The sequence below is a fragment of the Dermacentor andersoni genome, chromosome 4 (assembly GCF_023375885.2).
Source record: "Dermacentor andersoni chromosome 4, qqDerAnde1_hic_scaffold, whole genome shotgun sequence".
Classification (NCBI taxonomy): domain Eukaryota; kingdom Metazoa; phylum Arthropoda; class Arachnida; order Ixodida; family Ixodidae; genus Dermacentor; species Dermacentor andersoni.
In genome coordinates, this window is record NC_092817.1 from 40,547,331 (window position 1) to 40,562,492 (window position 15,162).

The 15,162-nt window shown below is 44.4% G+C and overlaps 1 protein-coding gene across 1 annotated transcript in view; it reads left to right on the plus strand.

The window, feature by feature from the left end:
* Nucleotides 1-15,162, plus strand: part of Lamtor1 (Late endosomal/lysosomal adaptor, MAPK and MTOR activator 1) — a 33,106-nt gene that overhangs the window by 7,195 nt on the left and 10,749 nt on the right. Inside the window, exon 4 of the mRNA XM_050184058.3 lies at nucleotides 4,939-5,131. Coding sequence (XP_050040015.1) covers nucleotides 4,939-5,131 — 193 coding nt within the window. The remainder of the gene's footprint in view (nucleotides 1-4,938; nucleotides 5,132-15,162) is intronic.

A 15,162-nucleotide genomic window follows, 5' to 3' on the forward strand; every position in this document is an offset into this window, starting at 1 on the left:
GCTCCTCCATGGCCCGGAAAATCTCGCCTGGCCAGTGCAGGCAACCGCTGGGCAGGAAGAGAATGGCTGGCGAGCAAGACGATGGCTTTGCTCTCTGCAACCCCTGCGTACTTGGAATGCCTTCAACCATCTTACAACAACTGGCACAGAAGAGTCGACCCGGCAACACAATACCGCTCAGCGTTCAAACGCCCGGAATTAGCTGCTAACCCACCAGGCCTCCTATCACAATTTCCATGCAAGTCACTCAACTGGGAATCCCAAATTTTGCCCCAAAATTTCGTGCCGCCAAAGCGAGCGTTCACGTTCCTCCTGAGTTCGACCAAACCCGACCGTCGCGCTGCACAAGAGTAAAGGTTTACGCAGAATTAAACCGAAGCCTTTCAAACACCAATACTCAATCATAACTTCAGCAGCCTGACTTCGCGAACAGCCTGTTCCTACCCTATCACAGTGGCGTACTTATCTCATGTACTGCTGCCACTGAACCGTCTGGCCAACTCCACAGGTACGTCATCACAGACGCGCTAAGTTTGAGGTCCCTATTCCGAACACGTGCTTGCATCATACAAAGTTTTCATCACGCTGACTCACATTTGTTCCTTTAGTCCACACAGGACACGTTCCTTAAATAAACAACCAAATTTGCGTAACTTACGCAACACAGAGGAACCTTCGAACAAATGTGTCTTCTACTAACTAGCTCTTCGCACGCGTACTAGGGAAGTCAGAATACGGCTGCCTTCGACACACACGAGCAACCCAGTCATCAACGTTCTGCTTCCTTCCGTCCGCACAGGACACGCGTTGATGGACCTAAGAGCTCTTCTCAGTGCAAATCACGCACTTACTGAAAATTCACGCGCTTAACCTTAGAAAATTCAAAAACACTTAAAAAGAAAGAAGGTTAAATAACACACACGCGCGTTACGATAGGCCTCTCAACGATAACCTTGTCACGCAGGTTCCTTACACACAAAAAAAGAAAGCCTATATACTTATTAATGAACACCTCGCGAGACTACAGGTTTACTTTAAACGCGTCTTTCAAATCTCGAGCTCCTCAAACAAAACATAAACAGAGCTCATACCTTACTTATTGAAAGAAATCCTAGTCTCAAATCGCGAAAATCTGCAAATGTTCAAAAATAAAACAAAACAACACTACTACGGAAGGGCTCTTGGCCTTCCTTTCCAAACGCTTTTGTCTGACTCATACTTTGAGTCGGACCCGAGGTGGCCGCGGTTTAAAAGCTACCCTGGCTGCAGAGGAACAACAAAAGGGCTGACTAACTATCAGCTCCCCCAAGACGTTACGGTCTCCTGCCAATTTGCGTCCTCGCGCCCCGCTTTCAACATCACCTCGACTGACCGCGTCGCTACTCCCCACCTGGTCTCGTCTTGCCACCTTGCGCTTCTTTGTACTGCACGCTGAGCTTCGAAGAGAACGACGGAACGACGAGGAATTTGACTGCCCCGTGCCCTTTGTCCGCGTCCGTGCAGAACAAGCTTCTCGGTCCCCCTTTGACCGGTGGCTCGAACGTTTTCGATGCGTCAACATCGTCAGTGACGACCGCACCTTTTTCCTCGCGCCCTGCCCTTTTGGGTTTCTCGCCATCTTTGGCGGCGCTGCATTAGTTACCGTCTTTCGGTCTTTACTGCGCTTCTTATTTCGGCGCTTTCTCTTTGCACTCGCTTTCATGTCGCCTTCTCGTGCCTCGTGTTGGCCGGTACACATTTCGTCGGCCCGGATCGGTCTCTTACCCGCACAGTCTGAGTGATTTACATTTAAATCTACTCTCACTTTGCCTCGACTGGCGGACAGCTCAACCGACTCTGGCACAATGCAGCAGGCTTTACTCGAGTTAGACAACTCGCACTCTTGCGAACTGCCCTCTACTACATTGCCCAGCTCACGCTGTGCATCTGCACACAGCCCGTCGGTATCGATCGCTGTCTCACGCGCACAGTCCGAATGATTAACAACTGAATCATCCCTATCTAGGCTATCTAGACTGGCGGAGAGCCGCACCGATCCCTGAACAATGCAGTTGTTCTCTCGTGAGCTACGGAGCTCGCCACCCCGAGAACTATTCTCAACTGCATCGTCCAGCTCGCACTTCACTTCTGCACGCAGATCTGACCTGACATGGGTGCTCGCGTCTGTCAAGTCCGTAGTATTCTGTACCTCGCTAACGACCTCGCTACCGTGAGATGCGACGCACACGCGCGGTAACTGTGCCAATTTGTTCGCAGCTGGCCTAGCTGTCTCTACAGTCCTCTGTTGGCACAGCACCTCGTCGCTCTCACTCTGGCCTTTAATGGCCTCTGTTGCCACTAAGGCTTCGTTAGCTGCTAGCACTTCGAGTTCACTTGTGAACGTGCTGCTACTCTCACAGGTACTACTACTTTCCTCGGCTTTTGAACAAAATCTGCTATTTACTTCCTGCCACTTTCGCTGCGTCCAGCCTACAGATTTCTCAAGCCGCTGTTGTCTCTGTGCCAATAACTGATCACAATACTGTATCTCTTTGATCAGTGCTGCCTTCTCTCTCTCATACTTTTGCTCCCGCTCACGCTTACGTTCCTGATACTCACGTTCGCGTTCATTCTCACGTTCGGGACGCTCACGCACACGTGGTTCCTGTCTTTTACTTAGAATTCGTTTGCCCATTTGTTCTATGAATTTCAAATCATTCTCACTTTCGAGAATTGTCTTACGAATTTCTGATTCCTTCAAGTTCTCATCTACGTTTACCTCGATCTCCTCACACAACCACAACAGTTCAGCTTTCGTCAAACACATTAGGACCATGGTCGCTACTTTAAGCTTTGGCTCTGCTGTCACACAATACTTGCTGCGATACCCACGCAAATCAAAATACAAGTAAAAGATCCCAGCGAATCAAATCCAAAAACACAGTGAAATTGAAGCCTGGTAAATCTTACAGCCAAAACCAAACGCTTACCCACTGAAGCAGCACCATATCACCAGTCCTTCCCCGCCGTATCCAGTCAGTTGCAAGAGGTGGTCAATCTCAAGTCGCCTCCAACTTGATCAGGATGCCGGTCGGTCACCATGTGCCAACGTCCGTCAGCTGCCGTTGCTGTCTCCAAGTCGTAGGCCGATTTACGAGCCGCAGGCCGATCCCTCCGCTGCCAACCAGATGTAGGATTTGGAGCGGTCGTAGTCCTAGCGAGGAGATGAACTTGGGACGACAGGGCTAGATGAGCAGGATTTAATTGCAGGATTTACATTTAAAACAGGACATACATTGGCAGTCTTAGGCGACTCCCATATCGAGCCCGCAAAATTAACATACAGCAAACAGTTTACGAGCACACAGCTCACTAGTTCATTTCTAGTATGACAAGGAGCACTCAGCTCCCGACAACGATCACGACACGAGCACACCTAGCAGCCGGCAAACGCTGCTTATAAGCTCTCTGCTTGACGTCATAGTTCGACGTCATCGTTCGGACGAGGACGGAGCAGGAATGGAGGGTGAGGTGTGCCGGCTTGGAGGATGAGGTGTGTCGGAGCAGGAATGGTCGGGAAGGTTCATCCAAGCATTGTAAACTTGTCGCTGCCCCGCACTATCATTTATCGCCTAAACACACGCAAACACACAGGTGCGAAACCATACACACAAAGGCTCCGGAGTCGACGACCGAGGGCTTCGTAGAACTGCTCCGTCTGGTGTGGCGCGGCGGAGTGCCACATGCCTGAGCTGACCGCGCGCCACGTGGCTGCCGGTCATCCGCAGTTCTCGGTACTGCCCAGCTTTCAGTGCCGACGTCAGAGGGCCTCGTAGAACTGCTTTGTCCCGGGTGGTGCGGCCAAGTACCAATTTCCGGAGTTGATCACGCGCCTCGTGGCTGTCGGCTCTTCGCAGTTCTCCGAACTGGTGGGCTTGAAACACGTGCAGCGGGCTGAAAGCTGGCACGTTGCCACCCCGTATGGCCATTCTTAACACCGCGCTGCCAGTGCTCGTCACACCAGCGTTGTGACCGAGAGCACTTGCAGTCGTTAGGTGAACTGTGTTCATGCGTCTGTCTTTGGATGTGTGACACTGCACATGTTTAGTTCATGAGTGAATGCTTACTGTAATTTATGCTGCCTATAGAACTGTGAGCCTTACTTTGTGCATTATTCTAATACTTTGCTATTGCCATCAGTACTTTGCCCTTTCAGTGAAACTGCAACTTTTTTTTCTTCATTTTAAGGTGTGTGTGAGGTGTTGTAGAACTAGCGTGAAAGACCACACAGTGGCTTAGATGTCTACTTTATCTTTTTGGTGATGACATCTTGACCTTCACATTTATTGTGTCAAAAAAGTACTAATGGTAAAGTTCCAAAACAAGAGAGGTTCACAGGAAGATGGAGGCTTCAAGTGACTAACAATGGTAGTACAAGGAATGCTACTAAACATAAAAGTTTCAACAAGAGCACTTGTTTTCGTCTGGGTGCTTATTTGCGCCGTTACACATTTTATGACTTGCCTTGGTGATTATTCTTGCATTTACAAGGCATTTTACTGTACCATAGTTTCCATTAGGAAGTAGCAAAACATTACAGAATAAAGTTGAGACACATAATCACTATTATTTTTGTTTGATGTTATAAATCAGATTTTCTTACCCAATGTGTGCATGACAAAATGTCTGTACATTAATTTGAGATTTGCACACTTTCTGTAGCACTTCACTTATGTCTAGGTAAGCCTGTCAAGCGAAAGGCTAACATTGAAACCGCTACCACATTCCTAATATTTAGTCTGCCTTTAAGGCTTTCTTTTACATGACCAAGTTACATTCCCATCTCACATTACTAGTGCTATTGAAAACTATGTACTGGAACGATGTTCATTACACACCAGAGCAGAATCACTGTCTCTGTGGTAGCTGCGTATCTCATTTTGCTTTGTCCTCTTGCAGGAACGTGATCGACGTCTCTGCCCTGGACTCCCAGCTGGAGCAGCATGAGTATCTCAATCGAGGCCGGCAGTACGCACAACGTGTCTCCGTGCTCGCACTGCCTGCGGTCGGGCTTCCGTGCTTGCTTGGAGGAAGCAGTGCTCCACAGGAGGTTCTCTGTCGTCCTCCTGTGGCGCCGCTCCAGTTGCAGAAGGTATGCCCTCTTCAGAGAAGAGCAGTGACAGTTTTTTTATAAGTTATTTCCTTCCACAGTCGAATCTCATTATAGCCATTGCATCTTTGCATCTGACACAAGGACACTTTCGTTATACATCCAGTGGATGTATAACGGATGAGACTCCTGAACCAATTATGTTATTTTGATAAAAGCGCAGTTTCCAGTGGCCAAATATACACAGAAAGTTGACCGAAATTGCACCACGCTGTGCCAGAACGGCTTCAGCATGTGTACTCCAGCAGTGGCCGCAAACAGCGAGCAGATTCGTTCTCCGAAAAAGAGCGCAGCCGTTCACATTCCGCACACCGTGCAACACTGCCTCCCGTGCAGTTTCTCGTAGTTTTCGTGCTTATAACACTGGACTTTTCCACGCATCCAGCAAGTGGCCAGTGTGCATGCGGCCACTCTCTGCTGTTGTCACTGCTGTCTGAACAGGCCGGCTGGCCGTCTTGAGAGTGTACTAGAATGCAGTTGAGTGGGCCGAGCGCTGCGGCGATCCCTAGCTCAGGTGCAAAACAATGAAAAGTAGGCTGAGGGTGCTGCGAGCAACTAGATATTAGGAAGGTGTGCACCGCAACGGGTTCAGCGGGCGGGCACCTCTGTCTTCTGGGCTGGTATTATGTAAAACTATTCCAATCTGCTTTTATGCCCATATGCGTGAGGCCTGAGCTACACTTTGACCTATCCTGAAGGGCTGGTGGTGTATTTGCAATAAAATGTTGCAGTTTCACCAGAAAGGCAAAGCATCGATTGCGATGGCAAATTACTAGACAGCTATATGAAGTAAGGATAGTAGTTTCATCAGCCATGTAAACTTGTAAACATTCGCTTAGTAATTAATAGGTATGGTGTGACGCGTGCATAAGCAAACATGAACACATCTCACTCGGTGACCATGGACTCTCACTGTTAAAATGGTAAAGTGAGGTAGCGCAGCTGCAGCAGCGAGTGAATTGACCTTTGTACTACCTCGCTTCAACACGAACAAAGCGCTGAAAACACTGCACACACGAAGCTGTCAGCACTCACACTCTATCCCCATCACAGGTCGGTTTCAAGATAGACCACACCATACGCAGCTACCCGCCAGAGTAGAACCCTTCCCTCCCCTCCCCCGCTGTCTTGTGCGCAACAAAAGACGACACACTTCCCCCCTCGCATGCGTGAGATTAAGCCGCTATCTGCGGCTCACCCTCGCACGCTTTCACTCGCACGTAGAGCATATGGCGCCCGGTGACTGTGTTATCACCCCTGGACTTTATACAGAACATCGTGGCGACAAGGACAGCAGAAATGCGTCTGGAGTGACCATATAATCACTATTTCAATGCAGACAGATTACATTAGTTTTATGTTATACCAGCTCAGCATTGATTGCAGCTCTCTAGATCTATGGTGACATACAGTCACCCAGAAATTATGTTACCGCGTTGATTGGAGCTCTTAATTTCATGACATTTTCCACTATCGTCATGAGTATCGGTGCGAGAATATATAGTTAAATCGTAGTTTCACCAATCTTAGTTGGGTTTATGCAGAAGATACGCAAATGTGATTCCTCTAACGGGCCAGCAGAGGGGATCCTGACGATTTTGAATGACTGCTAGCTGCTTGCTGTGTCACATGGCATGTAAATAATGCTAAATCACATAGGCTTTCATCATCATCATCAGCCTGGTTACGTCCACTGCAGGGCAAAGGCCTCTCCCATACATCTCCAACTACCCCGGTCAACATAGGCTTTACACAATTCTTAATGTGCCCCATGCAATAGGTGTGCTTGTGCTGGATCAGCAAGTTAGCTTGCCAGTTGCGAGCTGATCAAGCCATTTCGCTAGGCAAAGTTCAAGTTTATTGTTTCATTACAGGTACATATATACAGAAAGAGGTCCCACAGTTATAAACTGCAGCAGGACCTCTTGTTCTTAGTTACATAATGATGTATAACTAAAAAGGTGTCAGTTGCGGTTGTGAACAAACAAATAACAGATTACGCAATTTCTGCAGTTTCTACAAAATTTCTAGCCAAAGCATGCGTATTCATCTAGAATGTGGAGTTTCCAATTGCTCTCGCCTAACCTATGACATTTTTGCTACCATAATACATACTTGAAGCTGCAAGCAAACAAAATTTTTTTTGCTTTTACCATTATTGTCTCATATGTTGCATTTTTTGGTTTTATTGTAGCAGTAGAACACTCATTAAAATGAAGTGCAGCCAACCAAATTTTTATTTACTTGGGATTCGATAATTTGTTATATCAAGACTTGACTGCACTGGCTGAACCTTGGAGGCTTCTATAAAGTAGTAATTTCACATTTTCACAGTAATTTCACAGACAAACAGCTCTGGTCACAAGTTGTTCGATGGTTTCTCTGGAAACTATGTGACACCAACAAAATGATAGTACTGGCATTATTCTTGCGTCTAGATGAAATATGAATACAAGTTCATTGTAGACGTGAAAGCTTGTCACTGCATCACTTGCACAGCTTGAATAGCGGCAAGGTTGTGCAAGATAGAATTGATACAAAATGCAGAGTCAAACAACATGACATTGCCATACAATGTCAGGGAGACTGTGTGACTTGAACTTATTTCTGTTAAGACAAATCTTAATGTAGCGGGGTCATTATTTGAGCTTGTTCGTGAATTTGTGTGAAAAGCAGTACAAGAAGTGCACCATAGGCTATATTTAAAGGGACCCTCAAACAATTTTGACGGTTTTGTACAAAGGTATTGAGTCCTTAGGGTTAGCCTTTCTGGTCATTAAGTGATGCATTGAAGCACTCTGCATAAAACGTGTAATTTATTAGATAAGGTTTTAAAAAGATACATCGCTGCCGATTGCAGCACGCCACTCGGCTCAGGTTTCAGCTGCCACTGACCAAGTGACGCGAGGTGACCATATGATGCTATGATGCCAGTAGGGTGAGCTATGTGATTGGCTGCCCAGGGTGCATCAATAATTTTTCCAACTTTATGGCCAACAAACGTTGTTCGTAATAATTGGAATCTTAGTTGATTTGTTCCTCTAAACATAAGGTAGCAGTACGAGAATGCACAACGACAATTTATCACTACTCTCAAGCACTTCCAGCAAACAGCAAGTGTCATCTGCTTGTGTTACAATGTGCTCCATGTTGATGCAAGATGCACGGTCTGTGTTGGCCTCGATCGGTCTTTTCGCAAGCACCATGGTTCGCCTTTGAGTTGTGGGCTGCAAATGTAGCGATCGGCAACATGTCAAGCTGAGACATTGTGTCCCTCTGCAAGGCAAACATGCAAGTGGAGTGGCTGCGCCGCTGGTTGTCGGTATCTGATCAGCACCAGCATCTACGCGTTTGCACCCATCACTTCATGCCAAGGGATTACTGTATACCACAATTATGTTTCGTGTCTCCATTATTCGGGTAAACACAAGCGCAAGTGGATTGGGCCTGGGCGTTTTACGGCATGAGTGGAGGCGCAAATGTGAACGGCCTGCATGGTGCTGCTGTCTGGTGGCACAGAGCTCAACCAAACACAGAAATAGTATAGCCGTAACTTAATGTAGAGTACTTTGCTGCTGGTGTAAATTTTTGGCAGGAGCGTAATCGTGAACATGTTGTATTTCGAAATGTTTAAAATGTTTTACGCTTAGTTACAGCAATATTAGCTCTTTGTTTGGCTGCTTAAGCTCTGTGCAACCAGGTGGCTGGACCATGCAGACCAGTCAGGCCGCTCAAGTATGTCTACGCTAAAGCTTCTTCAACACAGCAATAGAAGTATGGAGGGTCTTCACTTTATGCCTCAACCCATTTGTCAAAATCACCAGCTCACCTGTGGTTACCGGAATACCGGACACGCTCAACCCTGCGACAGAATTCTCGCAACACGCTGCTTCGATAGCTCTCACTTGGGATCGACTGCCAGGCGGTTGGCGGAGAGGTTCGAGAGGCTTCGCATGCTGGCTCCAAGACAACCAGGGAATAGATGACACAATGTCCCATCATGACCCTTTGAAAACTGTTATTTGCAGCAACTGTCGAACAAAATGCAACAAATTAAGACTCAAACTTTACATAATCAAATGTTTTCTACATAGTACAGAAGCTACAGGCTTGGGTTCATGCTAGTGGTACTTTTATTACCTGCAAACTGAACCGGCCAAGCTAAGCTGCAACTTCTTTCTGTCACACAAGCAGCAGCCTACATACTACACACCTTGTCTGAAACTGATAACCATTTTTTTTTATTTATTTATTTAACCATACTGCAGGCCAATTCATTGGCCCTAGCAGGAGGGGCATTTTCGGAATGACAAAACAGTAAAGAACAGCAATAAATTCGCAAACAGCAAAAGGGGCAAAAGCAACAGCGCTAACACAATGAAGCAATTTTCAACAAAACAAAAAAAAACAGAACAGACAGAACAGAACTAAACCAGCAGCAAATACCTACATTTATACAATTGCAAGTATCTATTGCTCACAAAAGAAACATCTTCAAGTTCTGCCGAAAAATCTGCGGCCTTGGTAACACTTGGCGGCAACTCATTCCACTCTTTAACTGTTCTAGGGAAAAAACTGTATTTGTAGAAATTAGTTTTCGCAAAAATAGGTCTCAGTGAATGTTCTGCTGTGTGCCTTGTTTTCCTAGTAGCAGCAGGTTGAACATAACTTGATTCAGATAGGGTGATTTTTCCGGACATAAAATTGTGAAGTAACAAAAGTCTGTTTATTTTTCTACGTATCTCCAATGTTGTAATGTTATTACATTTCATCAGAGACGATGGTGAATCAGTCCTTCTATATTTTCCGAATATAAACCGTACAGCCTTTCTTTGAACACCCTCAAGTTTTATTATATCCTTCTTAACATGTGGGTCCCACAGCGCAGACGCGTACTCTAACTTCGACTGAACACATGCGTTATAAGCTAGAAGCCGAACACTTACAGGAGCATTTCTATGTTTCCTCTTAAGAAAACAAAGCTTTTGAAAAGCTGACGCACAGATGTCTGAAATGTGCACACCCCATGAAAGATTACTGGTAAGAGTTACCCCCAGGTATTTATATTTATCAACCTCCTTTATAGTGCTGCCATTAATGTGGTAAGTGAAGGTACTCGGACATTTTTTCCTTGTTACACGTAGAAGAACAGTTTTTTCCCTATTCAGTTCCATGCCCCAGTTCTCACACCAGTCGTGAATTGCCAGAACAGTTGCTTGTAAAGAGGCGTGGTCATTTGCATTCGAGATTGTTTTAAAAACCACACAATCATCAGCAAATAATCTGATTGAGACATCCTTTGGTATTACCTTCGTTAAATCATTTATATAAATTAAGAGCAACAATGGCCCTAACACACTCCCCTGTGGAACCCCCGAGGTAACTGGCAGCACACTGGAAGAAAAATCCTGCACTTGTACAAACTGTTGCCTATGATTAAGGTACGGGGAAATCCACCTAACAACAAAGAGTGGAAGTCCAATGCTCTCCAACCTAAACAATAATTTATTATGCGGTACCTTGTCAAATGCCTTGCAAAAGTCCATAAACAATACATCTACTTGGCCAGTCATGTCAAGAACACTAAACAAATTATGCAATGTCGATACCAGCTGTGTAACTGCTGACATACCCTTTCTGAACCCGTGCTGATGAACCGATAAAACTTTATGTTCGGAGAGGAAGCCTTGTATGTGCTTAGCAATCACATGCTCTAACATCTTACAGCACTGACTGGTCATTGAGACAGGGCAGTAGTTAGAAGGCAGAAGACGGCTGCCCTTTTTGTGTATGGGAACGACTCACGCCAGACGCCAATCGTCGGGTATTTCACCCATTTCTAGTGAAAAGTTAAGGAGCTCTGTTAGGTACCAAGAAATTTGTTCGGCATATTGCCTCAAAAATAGGTTTGGGACACCGTCCGGCCCAGTAGCTTTACGCGTATCAATATTTAAAATCAATGCCAAAACCCCTTCACGCGTTACCCGAATGCCCTGTGGGAGGTCCGATGCGGTGGTTCGTGGCTCATATTCTTCATACTCAGAAAATACACTTTGAAAGCACTCGTTAAAGGTCTCTGCTATGCTAGAAGGATCTGTCTGAATGACACCATCGACATTCAATTTGGACACTTCGACTTTTGTGTTCCCTAAGTAGCGCCAGAACTTAGAAGGATCGTTTTTAATGAACTCCGCAAGGCTGTTGTTGAAAAAATTATTCCTAGCTTGCCTAACTTTCCATAACAATTCGTCTTTAAGGTGTCTGAACTGCTCGGATTCTGTTTTACGTTTCTTCCTCCATCATTTTAATTTTCTTTTACTATGAATTATTTCTCTGGTGATCCATGGATTTAATCTACGCTGACGGAGCGCTTTTAGTGGCACAAAGTTTTCGATACCGTGGTGAATAACACTACGAATGCGCTTCCATGCTGCCTCTATATTACTTATAGGACTGCATAGATGCCACACCTTAACTTCCTGCTCCCAGTACAGAACACACAGACAAGAATTCTTTAACTTGTTCTGCGCATACTGAATACCATTCCACCTTGCGCTATTGCTTTGGAACAAACACTTAGTTCCACTTAAAAGTAGTACCTACAAGGACACCTACAAGCAATTTTCTTTGTGAAGCCTAGCCGAACAAAATGAATCAACAATGTCTTGCTGTGTTATGTACAGAAGCCAGCTTCAGCAGTGATTCAACACAGGATGTCAATTATCAATTGTTAAACATTGAACGTTCAGTAAGGTATTGTTGATTCAACCCTTTCTACTCTTTCTTTTCTATGCCTATTTCCTTCTTCCAGCAATGCGGTAGAGGTGTCCACCAGTGTGCGAGACAGTAACTGCAGTTTCTCCTCTGTATAGCCACTTCCTCCTCCCTCTCAGCCCTAATTAACTCTAAAAATTCCATAATGCACTCCCATAATATAACCCAGTGAGACATTTTTTCTATTTAGTGTAACCAAACACTTGTTAATTTGGGGGTATTTGGCCACATAGCAGTTAATTCAGACAAGCCCTGGTGCCCAGCTTGCAGCAATGCTGCATATGTTAGATACAAAAGCAGTTCTAGGATCCAACCATAATGCATTAGTGGTGTACACATCATTATAGCCATCACTCTCAAACGATTGGTGAGCGCCATGCAAACCATGCAAAAAAACATTGCACTGTATGTTGTCCTGTATTCATGTTTTGCACCTCACATGATACTATGGCAGGTCAGCTGCAATAGTGTTTCTATTTGGCTAAATTGGTTATAAATACATAGTACATTTAGCACTATTGAAGCAATCTTGGTAAAGTTTCAGAGCTGGTAATTGTCAAATTTTCTTATTAAAAGCCTTTGAACAGTACCTAAGCAGATGACACATGTACCTATTGGCAAGCTGATGAGATGCAAATCCCAGTACGTCACTTCCGAGACTTCCACCATGTTTCAAGCACCATCTGAGCTCGAGGGCCATATGGAGGAGCTGCACTGGTTGCCAACATTATAGGTCCCACGTCATTTTCACCAATCAATAGCAGAAAGGTGTAATGGTAACAGAAAGTATTGGTGTTGTATTGAGAAATTACGATTTGTAGTGTTTTCTGAGACACATCCGCTCGTATTTCAAACACAGTTTGGCGCTGAAGCTTCTGTATGTATGCATTATCTGAAACTGGGCTTTTTATGTGGTCCAAAATTTTATTGCAGTTGGCCTTTAAGAGGAAGCTATAGCTCTAGTGCTGTTATCTAAATACATGTAAAAGGAGAAGTCGTTTTTCTAGGCAACCACCGCACCAAACTTGACGAGGTTTGTTGCATTTAAAAGTAAAACTTAAAATCTAGTGACTGTTGGTTTCGAAATGGTTTAGTCGTCAATTTTTTACTAAAAATTGGCTAATATTGCATATTTTCAGAAAATGAAACTATCAAGTTTACAACTCTAATTCAGCAATGAAAAATTATATCACAATTCTGTGAGTACATCTAAAGTGGTCAAAATTGATATGTTACACATGAATCTAGAAAATTTAGTAATATGGAAATACAGCTTTTGCAGAACCCTTGTACACACCGGAACAAATTCGTGTAATATATAAATTGACATGCTGAATTTGTCCGCTTTGAATTATCTAAGGGATGCCATTTACAGAACCGTGCTATCTGTTCTTGATGGAGAGCTATTAATTTGTAAACTTCGTGCTTATGTTTATTTTTGAATTTTTAAATATTCTTTCAACAAAATTCAGGCCCTAAATCGAAATTCCACTTCAATCACTAAAATTTAACTCTCTCTCTCTCTCTCTCTCTCTCTCAAATGCAACAAATTTCATTAAAATCAGTCCAGTGGTTGTTTCAGAAAAGCATTTTGTGTTTTACATGTATTTGAATAGGCTGTGTTGGGGTTGGACCTGAGCTAACGTTGCCAGTATTTTGCGCAGGAATTGCAAAAATGCGAGTTGCCAAAGACAGTTGCCAGGATTTTTGCGCAGGAATTGCAAGAAAAAAAGAAAGTGATGTAATAGGGGCTATCGCTACCGTTGCAGCGGTCAAAAGTGAATTTTTGAGATAATGTGAAATAAAAATTATAGTGAGAGCTGAGATGGTTAATGAGCTTGTTCGAAGTGTTGCTTAGTGCCAATATGATGAAACACTTGGAAAGTGTCAAGACACAAGCAGTGATTTGTTCCACTGAGCACAAAATGAGCTAGATTTGCTAGACAGTGAGATAAGCTCTTGGCTTATCTTAGGCTTATCTTAAGATTAGGAGTGAAGTCGGGGTTTTGACGGAAGCCCGTTTGGTCAGGAGGCATCGTGAAAAAGGGTAAAAAGGACACCGGCCACTGAAAGAATACAAGAAAAGACGTTTTGGCTGTGAAGATGGTGAACAAGGCTCTCGTCAGGAGAGGCGAAACGTCTTATGTTGTATTCTTTCAGTGGTCGGTGTCCTTCTTTTTACCCTTCTTCAGGATTAGGAGTATTCCTTAAGTCGTAAGGTCCAGTGACAAGGGCAAGTCATTGGATCTTCAAGTGGCAAAAGCCAGCAGAGTTTATGGCTGCCACAATGGTGAAAGGTCTGCCATAGAGATAGGCAGTGAATTTATCAACTGCTGATAGGAAACCAAGACAGTTGCGCTTGGTGAAAGATAAGTTCTTCTCAGGGGTTGAAAGAAGGCAGATGGCATACACACTCTCACAGTTCTGGCCTCACTTGAGTTGCTTCAAAACATCTGCTCTGCTGTGGCTACTGATGTCAATGTATATGTTCACAAGGGTAGAAACATGCATATAGTATGTGCTGAAATTGATATCAGAATTAGATGTTTAATAAGTAAAGATAAGGCATAAACTTGTTGTAGATAGAGCATAAACCAAAGACATTGTAAGAGTTGCAGACATCAATGCAGATAACTGGTGAACGTAAGCAAACAATGTAATCGAAGTAGTACAAGCGTGTGGACCATTTGGAACTGCCAAAAAAAAGAAGAAGAGTACTGCACATTTTGAGTGATCCCAGTGCATTGCCATGTGTTATCCTTTTTAGTGATGACCCTGACAAGCACCCAGTAGCTAGTTAGTGCTTTTGTGTTTGGCTGCCGGCACTCCACCTGGATTGTGAGGTATTTAAGAATATTGCTTCCAATCAACATGGACATTAAAGGGGCCCCGGAACACTTTTTGAACATGTGAGCCAAATATGCATGCAGCAGCGAATTTACAATCTCGTGTCAAAAGCAGTGAAAAATTGCTTGCCCTCGCCTCCACAATGTTCACATGCAGTGTCATCGCAAGCAGCTAGACCCACAACATCTATTGGCTGATTTTTTTTATTGTGAGAACATTCTCAATAGTACAGTTATTGCTCATTTGAGTTAAATGAAGAACATGAATGTCTGCGACCTCAAAAAGACAAAATTCATTTCATCTTTGCTACTGCTGGTCTACACACGGAAGTTGTGTGCAGCTGCTGCGCTTGGTCTCCGAGATTAAAAGCATAGTGTAGATATCACAGCTGC